This window comes from Theobroma umbraticum, unplaced genomic scaffold (genome assembly GCF_002168275.2).
Source record: "Theobroma umbraticum cultivar Fairchild unplaced genomic scaffold, ASM216827v3 scaffold_86.0, whole genome shotgun sequence".
Classification (NCBI taxonomy): domain Eukaryota; kingdom Viridiplantae; phylum Streptophyta; class Magnoliopsida; order Malvales; family Malvaceae; genus Theobroma; species Theobroma umbraticum.
Genome location: NW_018397263.1, coordinates 347,165 through 358,091, shown reverse-complemented (window position 1 = coordinate 358,091; position 10,927 = coordinate 347,165). Strand labels below are relative to the sequence as shown.

General features: G+C 36.2%; 2 protein-coding genes across 5 annotated transcripts; one reads left to right on the top strand and one right to left on the bottom strand.

Annotated features, from left to right (window-relative positions):
* The first annotated feature begins 6,765 nt into the window (after positions 1-6,765).
* On the top strand, positions 6,766-8,150 carry LOC110420879 (basic leucine zipper 19-like). Of its 2 annotated transcripts, none has more exons than XM_021434268.1 (5): positions 6,766-6,829; positions 6,954-7,259; positions 7,400-7,490; positions 7,627-7,753; positions 7,906-8,150. In XM_021434268.1, the coding sequence occupies exons 2-5, from the start codon at positions 6,982-6,984 to the stop codon at positions 7,977-7,979; spliced, it is 570 nt and encodes a 189-aa protein (XP_021289943.1). In that variant the 5' UTR covers positions 6,766-6,829; positions 6,954-6,981; the 3' UTR covers positions 7,980-8,150. The 2 variants fall into 2 exon arrangements, with proteins under 2 accessions (XP_021289943.1, XP_021289942.1); XM_021434267.1 differs by having other exon boundaries at positions 7,873-8,150.
* A 364-nt stretch (positions 8,151-8,514) lies between these two features.
* LOC110420848 (uncharacterized) lies at positions 8,515-10,075 on the bottom strand. 3 transcript variants are annotated; one of them, XM_089784297.1, is made up of 6 exons: positions 9,817-10,075; positions 9,650-9,726; positions 9,474-9,510; positions 9,238-9,358; positions 8,890-9,127; positions 8,515-8,769 (listed from the first exon to the last, which is right to left on the bottom strand). In XM_089784297.1, the coding sequence occupies exons 1-6, from the start codon at positions 10,073-10,075 to the stop codon at positions 8,515-8,517; spliced, it is 987 nt and encodes a 328-aa protein (XP_089640423.1). The 3 variants fall into 3 exon arrangements, with proteins under 3 accessions (XP_089640423.1, XP_089640422.1, XP_021289909.1); XM_089784296.1 differs by having other exon boundaries at positions 8,515-8,816; positions 8,928-9,127; XM_021434234.1 differs by having other exon boundaries at positions 8,515-9,127.
* Between the last annotated feature and the right edge of the window lie 852 nt (positions 10,076-10,927).

Sequence of the window (10,927 nt, the reverse complement as noted above, 5' to 3'; positions counted from 1 at the left end):
GAGCTTAACTCTGTGGTAGCCATGAATAAAACTTCCTCTGCCACATCAAGCTTCTCAACCTATGTTGAAGTTTGTGTTTTCTTGTTTGTTGCATCAGCTTTGTTCTTGCAAACTCTTTCTACATATCCTAACCACTTACATGCATTACATTTGACCCCAAGTCTATACTAACAATAAGATTCTACACGACTTCTCTTTTTATAGTAAGAACAAATTAAAAATTTACCTTTTTTATTATGAAACTTTCATATATGTGTTCTAGCTTTGTCTTTCTCTTTAATTTCACTTGAATTCTTTTTGAAAGAAGAATATGCATGTGTTTTTTACCTTCACACAATTAGAAAAAGCATTGTCAACTCTCTCATCTCTCTTTGCAGCTCTCCTCTATTCATCAACTTCTAAAACATTCACCAAATCAGTGATTATAAGTTTCGAGATGTCATATACCTACTGTAGAGAAGTGACTATGGCATCAAACCTCTCTGGTGAGTTGATCATAACCTTCTCCTTAGCTTTCTTATTTGTAAGAGTCTCTCCCATTAAGTCAAATCTGATTTACCAACTTCATCACTACATCAGCAAATTCATGCATTGTTTGACTTTCTTTCATTCTTAGAAGTTCATAATGTCTTCTAAGGTTTTACAAAAGCATCTGTTTACTTTTAGCAGAACCCATACACTCCTTTTTAAGCTTGCGCCAAGACTGTTTTGCTGTCTCACACCCCATAATCCTACTAAAAACCAAATCAGACACAGCTGAGTGTAGGAAAAACAAAGCCCTCTGTCTTTTCGCAATGTCCTTTTCATATTGCTTCACTTGTGCCTGTGAAGCATTCTCATTCAATATTGGTAGTTCAGTCCCGTTCTCAATAGCCTAAATAAGGTAGTTTGAACTATCAAAGATAGGTGGTGTTTATTAAGTAACAGTTGAAGTTGACATCGTTTGAAGAAGAGTTAATTTTTGAAAAGTGTAAATGAAGGTTTTAGGATTAATTTTTAGAGTTTTAGATGGCTCAAGGATCGGTGGTATGCTTTGATACCATGATATGTTTTGTTCAAAGCATTAAAGGATATATAATAGTAATGCTAAAAACTAAACAAAGTTAAGAGAAGAGAAACTTTGTTAATATCGAGCTTATACATTAAGTGATGAGTAAATACAAGCATTTATATCTTACATACATGGTTAATACTTGTACAGACAGGTGTATGACAAATACTAAGCTAAACATGCATTACACAGGCGAAAACTCCTTTGATCTATCAAATCAGTACAACGAAGCAAAATGGATCCATGTCCAATGCCTAGTTCAGAAAGTGAACAAAACTCATGCTAGTTTTATCTCAACATACTGGAGGAAAATCACATCTCTTTGATTCCAAGTTATGAATTAGGTGGACATTTTGACAAGCTGCTTATGCAAGATTGAGTATGTTACCCGAATAATCATGATTCGGATATGTGCTCCACTAACTCCACTAGTAGAACTGACCTTTAAAAATTTTTGGGAATGTCGAGTTCAATTAAACAAACTAATCTGCAAAAGCAATTTCCAGGAATATTGACAGAAAATGAAAGAAAATAACTGATCAAATCAAACGATATAAAAGTGACTAGGTGGCTTGCACATCCGACTTCTCTCGTTCTTATTGAAAGCATATTCATCAGAACATAGAATAAGAATGGAATTCTGAAGGAGTCGGAATTTTGTTCAAATTGCAGCTGCAGCAGCATCTATACAATGCTTGTCCGGTAAAGTTACTATTGGGCGTATTTGGGTCTGAAACTAGACGAGTTTGGACTTACGGCTGATGTGTTAAAGATGGGCTTGCCTCATATCGTGAAAACTCTGTTAAGCTTGAACTAAAAACCCAATAGGATAAGATGATGCCTTCCCTGCATATTGACAGCCCATGCGCCAAAAGAATCAGGAAAAAGACAGTCCGAGAAAATATCCAAAACCTATGCTAAGCTAAGCTAGTGTACGGGTCAATAGAGCCATGGATTACAGCTGCTAAACCTTCAAAGAGTCAAAATCAAGAAAAGAAAATGAAACAGAAAAGCTGACGGGTGTGACAGCCATGTTGGGCATTTTGTGCAGTGAACGAAGAAGGATGTAAATCATGTTTACAGGCCCAGGAAGATTCTTCCGCCCTAGGAGAGGACGTTTTATTCTTCATGCGGCTCATCAAACATGGGTTCATGTTGAACTCAGGCCTTGTTTTTCCTGCTCGGAATACCAAATCTACTTTGATTAAGCAATAATATTTCAGCAAACTAATTTTATTGTGCAAAATCATGCATTGATTCTCTAGATTGATATATAGTTCACATTTAAACAGAGAAAGAGGTTGTTACGATAATTGTAATCTGTCCTGTCAGCGACAGATAACAAATTAAGATTCCGAATGTCTCTTACCAATTATAAAATAATTGTCAGGAACGACAGGAGGGATATGTCTTCTGCCATGAAAATCTTTCTTGTTTATAGCTGGTTAGCAACCAATATCAGAAAGTTGAGTTTCCATCAGGGAAGAGTAGACGTGGGTCCCAAGAAAATTGGGATTATTTACTGAGAAGAAAACATTAATCATATTGTTTGCTGAATATAGTGGTACGTATTTGGTTTTCTACTTCTTCAAGCCCTGTCCACATGCAGATTATCATCGGAATCTGTCGTTGTCCTAGGTTTAAAACGACTTGCCTAATCATCATGTACAATGAAATTATGTGGCATTGCTTTGGTACAACTTATTATACTCTTGGAATGAGTTAAGTTCTTATCATATCAGGGGGTAAAAATGGGGTCGGTGGAACTACAATAAACCAAGAAAAGAAAAGAAAATTAAGCACACAACCCGACTCCAATGTTGCCATTCAAGGTGGACCTGTCGAGGCCTGTTTCTCGGAAAGGCCATAGACGAGCACCCTTTGTTGTGATTAGTAAGTCATTGCTGTGAGGACAGATTGTCAGTTTTCAATTATTTTAAATTGAAAAATGTTTTCTATTTCGTCACATGAACATGACTTGCATGACTTAATCAAAATTTATAAACTCAAGATGTACTACTCGGATGCTTATCTAGTATCAATTATCAACATTCAAAATCACACCAAGGACCACGCATCCATATGCTAGGCAATGTTTGGCTATTTTTCTTCTGATGTACCTTTAATTTCAAGCGTTTGTAAATTAGTTCGGGCTTCCTCTCATATCTTAATCAAACCAGACAAGATTTTGGCTGTTTCTTCATTTTTCTTTCACATGTCCCTATCAACAATCTCTTTGTTTTTCCTTCATTTCATCTTCATTATCCTAATCTATCATTATAAAAGGAAAATATTCTTCTTTTTTGCTATAGTTTTGGTATCATTTCCCTAACTAAACTATAGGTATATATGATTTGCAAGGTTTACAAGTTTTCATAGAAGCATCTAGGTCTATAATCACCTAACATCTCCACATATTTGTAGCAACTTTCATAGTAAGTAATTCTAAAGCCAATAAAGCCTTGCTTTAATAGTAAAATTGAGGTACTGGATCTTTAAGATCTTAACTGACATGCAATGCTTGATTCTTATTATAATTACCATTTATACATGCTTCACCATAAACTGAAGAAAGGGTCGAGACTTAATCGATTCCAATTCTATTTTTTAAAGAATTATCCCTCAATAATTGGCTATCCGAAGAAAAAGAAAGTACCCTTTAATTTATATTATATTAGGTAGTTAGGATTAATTTTGGGAAGCATAGCTTTATATATTTTCGAGATCAAGCCACGGTGCCAAACCATGATTTCTGAGGCCAAAAACAAAACAAGCATAGTTATATAGGTAAGTTAGAAAAGTGGTGGGTACGGACAGGGGGAGGCCATCCCTTGGGGCCTCATCCCCCAGCCCTCACGCTCCTTGATAAAAGAATGGCGATTGCCACTCTTTCCACGTTACCACGCAATGGTACCAACCATTCTTCACTGTTTCAACAATGACACACCGCTTGTCACGACTTCCATAAATACTCTATCTTATTTAAAAACCCTCTGAGACCCGACCCCTTTTAGCTAAACCTACACTCCTCCATTATTTCCCACATGGCTGCTAGTCCTCCTCCTCTGTTATCAATGGCGCCTGACGATCCTCAGCAAGACGATCACCTTCTCTTCTCTCGTGACAGACACTTCGCTTTGCATGGTGAGATCATGATGCTTGTTTTTCTCCTACTTTTTGCTGTCTTTCTTTCCTTTCTGCTCTTCTTCCTCTGCATAAAACGCTCCCACAGAAATCCTAACCTGCAAGAATGTTATCCGTCCGAGCAAGTTTCGCCATATAAATTCTCCAATGTCCCGTCCAAGGGCAAGTCGGGAAAGGGTTCAAAGCTGATGATGAATCAATCTGTGTAGCCGACTGTACGGTGTGTCAGACTTTTGGATCTGTCTGGAACCTTGGGCTTGAGTTTGGGTTCATGGAACAGGCGACCAGGGCCTGCCTTCTGCCACATGAGGCTGAGGATAGAATCGGCCATGAGGTGGCAGCTACAGAATGGTTTAGATAGGGAATGCAGATTCTAGGCATAAAACATATGCCAAACGTCACCTCGAGATTTGGTTGTATTGGTAGATATTTTTCATGTATTGGACCCTAGTTAATAATTCAAGAAGGTACTTCGAGTTTTCCTTGTACTAATTGCTGTCTTCTTCCTTCTTCTAAACGTTTGGTGTCATTTTCTCTCATGTATATACTAATCGTGAATAGTCAGGGCATTTGATTTAATGGTAATTGACTTAAAACATAAATTTTTTATTTTGAAAGGTGATTTTAGTAGCATTAAGCCACCATGTCATCCAAAGTCTTTTAATTTATTGCTAAAGACTTTATCTAGAATGAAACATCATAATTAAAATATACATTTTAAGAGAGATTAACTTGTTCATTGATAGATTGATAAAAATCAAAATTCTACGCACAAATGACTAATTCATTGCTTTTTTGTAATGGTCTTTTAAAGGATCTCTCTTTCTTCTCTCTCAGCCTTCTTTTTAGACATGTAAATTTCTTTTTATTATCTTAATAAAAATTTCATTGCTTGTTTCTAAAACAAAAAATAATTAGAATAGTAAAAAAAAGTTATTAAATAGTGAGACTTATTTTGTGAGCAAGGTAAGTTCAAAGATGTAAAATTCTCCGCTTAAACTTGAGATTAATTTGATTTCATTGGCTTGATTGGCAAATATCAAAGTAGTTTTCTTAACAAGTTCATATGGTCTTGATGTTTAATTTTTCTTCAGTACTTGGTGAAATTGATTTTGCTGTTATGAACTTCTATTTTATGAAATTAATTAAGCTATACTTTTAAAGGTTGTTTTATTGACTTTAATTTCAATGAAAACTTAAAATTGAGCTCGTATTTACTTGAACTTGAATTTGATGTAACTGGTTGGTACTGCAAATTCCTATATCAATCCAAAATTTAAGTTTCTTTACCATATACCATCCCAAGTTTGGAAATTTATATAATTAAGAGTTAATGAATCTCGAGTTTGGCTTAATTTTCGATTAATGGAATCATCATCGGCTAATCATTTTTTCATTTATTTTAGTGAAGTTGGGCTATTAAAAAGAAAACTCATCTCAATTAGATAACTTAATCAATTTCATAAGGCAAAAATATTTTATTTTTTGCTTTTCAAAAATAATAAATATTTCTTTTGTTAAAAGTTCATACCTTAAGGTCTCAAGTTCGAGTTCTGGCCAATTAATCTATGACATGTCTTTCCCATATATGGTTTCACTTTCTTTCTTTTTTCTCTTTGTTTTGTTTCTTTTCATTGAAGAATTAGTATGTAATTTGGTACCAGAAGAACATTCAATCGGGCCAATTTTGTTTTCCAATTGGAATGAAAATTGCAATAAACATGGTTGAAATATTATGATAAATAACGACTGCATTACAAATTATATATAAATAGAAGGTTGTAGTGACATATATATGGATCTGAATTCAGTAATCAAGTATGTTGATGCTATTGATCTTTAAGATTGATCCATGATTCAAATTACGGACCGCAATAAGGCTGAATACAGACCGTAATTAGGATGTATTTGGTTTAAAGTGGAGCTTTTCTCGTATTTTTAGAGAAATAAACTTCTTAACAGATGGATTAACAAAATCGAAAGTCTATATGCTAAGAACTTTTACATTATTATGTAAATCTTTGCTTTTCAAACAAAAAAAGAAAAGTGAAGCGTCCCCTTAGCTATATTATCTTTCGAAATGAAACCAAAAAAAATTGCATATAGTGTAAATATACATGAACATTCAAATTTATCGTAAGAAAGTAATAAGAAAAGAAGAAGGAATGTGAATTCGAAGTTATCTAAGAAAAGAAGAAGGAACGTGAATTCGAAATTATCATATAAAAAAAATTTATCACATGTATGTCCACCGAAGCATCACGTGACATGCGTTTTTCACAACGCATACTTGCCTTAACAATTTTTATCCTTTTTAAGAATTGAATTCCAAAATTTTGAATCTCTTTTCTTCATAGGAGCATGCATGTATCTACTCTGGAAGTAATAATTTCTTTCTTTATGAATGAGTTTTTATTTACCAAAAGACACCTGCATTGAAGAGGAAATAGCCATTTCACCATTATTATTTTGTCAAGTTGTTTCAGCTTGGTATAGATAGAATTACCATGTATATATTCTACTTGTAAAGGAGTTTACTATCAATGACTTGCCAGATATAGAGAAATTAAGTACTATATAACCATGGTCATTGCAGCCCTAGAGATTCAAGCCTGGGAATTCAAGGTCTTTTAAGTGAGTAGAGATGAAACCCAGCATGGCTGGCTAACTTCAGATTTTGTCTGGCTTTTCCTTTCTTTCTTGTACTTTGTTTGCTTATATCCTGACTGAGAAATGTATTGTAACTTTTGCCTTGCAGGTACCATAGTTGCTGAAGAAACATCACCATGCCTCTAAAGGACCAAACTTCTCCAAATCCTGAGCAGATGTCCAACCCCGAGGGAAGCAACCCACCTTCTTCCCTTGACATTGTGGAGTTGACGTCCTCCCTCCAGGCCACTGAACCCCGCAGGGCCATCTCGTTGCACAAAAGATCTGCAAGTGACTCCCTAGTCATACTGAAGAAGCCTTATCTGGTTGGACAAAGCTCTTCGTCTCTCGTAACAGAGACTCAAAAATGGGGTCGGAGCTTTGAACCTACCATGGACCCCAAGAAGATGAAACGGTGGACTTATCTACATCCTCATACTATGAAACTGTTTATTTAATTTGGACAGGATTTTTTAACGATAAGTACTGACGCACCAAAATGCCCAATTTATATAGCGTAATCTTTCACGTAACACGCTTTGATTTGTTCTATAGATTGCTTGCGAACAGAGTTGCAGCTCAGAATTCGCGGCTGAGGAAGATGGAATACATTGAAAAACTCAAGAAAGACATAGAGACCGCGGAGGTAGCTAGTTTAATTCCTTTATCAATGTTACTACTATGTTTTTCTTTTTCTGATTTAAAGTTCAATGATCTTATATTCCAAGTACTTTATAAGCTCTCTATGATCTCTCTTTTGTCTATTTGGGTGACAATTGCAGGCCCAAATAGCGGCGTTAGCTCCAGAGGTTTCTTACTATAAACATCGACGTGCGGTGTTGCAACAAGAAAACGATGAAATGAAACAGAAGATTGAATTTCTTGAGAAAGAAGAGGCAAGGAAAGAAGGTGAATTCAGCAACTTTATCTGAGCCATTGGTGCATTGTGGACATTCCTGGAGCATCTAGATTCTAGACTGATCATCTGTTCATCTTTCTTTTTAACCTTTTCTTTTACGAGTTTGAAGACAAGAAATTAACAATTGACCACCTGGTTGCAGCTGAACACCAAGCATTGAAGGAAGAGAGAGATATGCTTGCCCTCACCTATTTCCTGCAGCAAGAAGACCTTTAGAAGAATACAGCTATATAGTCGGATGGCAAGATCCAATTCTCAAAACCAAAATCTCGGGTCCTAGACCTGTTAATTTAATATTCGCAAAGTTGCTAGTTTCCTTTCTGTTTTCAAAGTGTGGTTCTATCCAGGTCCCTGGATCATAAACTTTTAAAGTAATTTTCAAATAAATGAAATAAAGCAAGGTATCGAAGCATTATAATTCTGTTTAAGGCTCTTATCTCTATGGATCAATATGAATTGAAGCAGTTCATGCAACATTTTGTGAAAACATATCCCATTTCTTGCCAGGAAGACATGGCGGTCTTCTCGTTTGTCATAAAGAAAATGGAGCTGGAATTGTGGCGTGTCTTGTTTCGACATAGTTCTAAATTCAAATTTGATAAGGTGCTAGATAATCCTAAGGAAACGACAGAGAATCAGTATATAAAAAAACAAAATGGTTATTATCAATTGGTGTAATATTGGTACAAGACAATGAAAGAAACCTTCCTCTTGGATAAGTACCTCAAGATCTCACTTAGAATTGTCCCATTCATATAGTCAGATCTAGAGTACTTACCCTTCTTGCACTCTTCTTACTATGATCTTCTCCTTTCAATCTGCTAAGCTTTGATGAGGATGATGGTGAGTACAATGACAGAGATAACTCACTGCCAACATCGTCTTCCTTGGAACTTCGCTGGCTTTCTTCATTCACTTGTATTAGCCTCAGAGATAGATCCAAATCAAGGTTGCAATCTGGAGCCTTTCTTTTCATCGCCTTACACTCTTTTGCATTCGTTTTGTTTGCATCAGAAGGGCCTGTACTTCTGCTGAAACTTATATGCTCTTCTACTTTAGCTTGCGTTTGGCTTGTGGGGTTGTGCTCAATTGCGCCTAATCTTGACTGGGTTCGGAAGGATTCAAGATTGTGAGATGATAGGAATTCATTCTGCAGTTCATGGCTTTTCCAGCTAGGTAGTGCATTGAAGGAGGAACTGCCCATCCTGAGATTGTAATTGGTCCAATTGCTTGTACTATTACTGCCAAATATCCTCTCCGTCATTGTTCCATGCAGTCCTGGTCTTGGTTCATCAATGAAACTCCTGCTTGTATAAGGATTACGCAGCAAGCACTCCTGGCCATTCCAGGAAGCACCTCCGTATCTTGAAAAGAAGTGAAATTTTGCTTAGAAATTTAATTCCATAGTTGAAATATAGACTAGTTACATTTAAAAAATGTGAAAGGTTGGATTATTGATTGTTAATCTTGGTACCTGAAACTACTAGAACTATCGCCTTGATGATGATTGTTATATCCTTGCAGCATGGGAAGTTGGCTGAGGTTATAAATGTTTCGATCTCCACTTTCCACAAGATGCCTATGCTCGGTTGTGACTGGTCATGTAAAAGTAACTCGTATGCATCAGGGACGACCATTGATCGAAACCCTAGTAGTGTTAATTCAGTGAAAAGGAAAAAGAAGATGGAGAGATTGAAGTAATTAACGTACCTTGTCCAGGATCATCAATCTTCTTGCTTCTATACATCTGATGGAAAAAACCCAAAGGCAGACAAGGAAAACATTGTTAGAAACAAAATATCAAATGATTTCATTCACTCCATCTATATATGAGTATGGAATGAGAAATTATCAGCTAATTTACAAGCTTTTATAGCCATATTGACCTGAAGATGGCTCTTGACATGAGCGATGCTAAGTCCTTTTATATTCATCAGCTGAAGAACCAACTTTGGGGTAGCTCCTGTACCAAGAAATTTTTTTATTTTCCTACTTAATTACGACCAAAGTAAGATCAGACCAGAGATTGGGAAGGGTTAGAGATGGAACTCACTGTCTTGTCCACCGAGTCTCTCAACCGCGTGAACAAAACGAAGGTGAAGATCAGGTGTCCACCGGAGCCTTGGCATCTTGGATCTGACATAAGGCCTCACGAAAGGCTTCTTCTCATTCTCTTCCACCGTGCTGTTGCTTGAGCTTCCTCCATTCCTAGGCCTACTTTCACCATCATTTTCTTCCGTACTCTCACTCTCAGCCTGGTTTTGTTTAGATGGGCTTGTCTTTGAACATTCCGTGCCATTATTTCCCTCCATCTTTCCAGCTAGCTTCCGCTCTCTGTCAATATCCAAGTCTAGGAATCATAGCACAAAATAAGAAACAAAACATATGCACAGGGTGAACATAGAGGCTTGAAAATCAAGTTATACTACACTAATTTGTAGGGTTGGGCCTTCTTGGTTGATCAAAGCAAGCTTCTTTATCTTCTTTCTATGGCAGGACAGAGAGAAAACTGGGTGAAAGGAACCATCGAACTCTAAGCAAGGGCAAAACAAAGCTACAGGTCCTTGAACAGAAGGGAGGATATGGGAAACCCTAGATCTTGACAGGGAAGACAGACAAACCTGTTTCTTCTCCCCTTCTCTCTCTTGAGATTGGGACTAGTAAACAATAATATTTGCTCACATCCTAATGTATATATTACAAATACTTTATACTATCCATGCCATGCATGCATGCAACACATCCATGCATGCATGGCTCCACACGTCGATGTCAAGTCATGCATTGATGCCAACAATATTCAAAAGAAAATTAGAGATGTCTTGGTAATTGGGCATGACAATCTAAAGAAAAATTAGAGATGCATATCTTACTATTTCAAGAAAAGATTAATCAGGAAATTTTATTACAGTTATATACTTTATCAATTTTAAACTTGCTTTGTCGGAATCTAAATTGAAGTCCACTTACTTTAAAGTGGACTTTTGTTCTTATTAATTTTGTCTCTTGCCTAAATGAAATGAAAGACTTTCATATGAACTAATGGCGGCCGGGTTGAAATTGTTCCCTAACCCAAAATAGAAAAACCTCTTTTTTATTTATTATTCCATGAGTGTAATTCTCCCTAGAGTTTGACAAATAATATTTCAACAAATTCCTCGTGA

What these genes read in the sequence shown, in the direction of transcription:
- LOC110420879 (XM_021434267.1), top strand. Translation starts at nt 6,982, where the DNA reads ATGCCTCTAAAGGACCAAACTTCTCCAAATCCTGAGCAGATGTCCAAC. An exon ending in GACCCCAAGAAGATGAAACG is followed by an intron (nt 7,260 to 7,399) that starts GTGGACTTATCT and finishes TTTGTTCTATAG; the next exon opens with ATTGCTTGCGAACAGAGTTG. An exon ending in AAGACATAGAGACCGCGGAG is followed by an intron (nt 7,491 to 7,626) that starts GTAGCTAGTTTA and finishes TGACAATTGCAG; the next exon opens with GCCCAAATAGCGGCGTTAGC.
- LOC110420848 (XM_021434234.1), bottom strand. Translation starts at nt 10,075, where the DNA reads ATGGAGGGAAATAATGGCACGGAATGTTCAAAGACAAGCCCATCTAAA. An exon ending in GATTGATGATCCTGGACAAG is followed by an intron (nt 9,359 to 9,473) that starts GTACGTTAATTA and finishes TTACATGACCAG; the next exon opens with TCACAACCGAGCATAGGCAT. An exon ending in GATAGTTCTAGTAGTTTCAG is followed by an intron (nt 9,128 to 9,237) that starts GTACCAAGATTA and finishes CTTCTTTTCAAG; the next exon opens with ATACGGAGGTGCTTCCTGGA.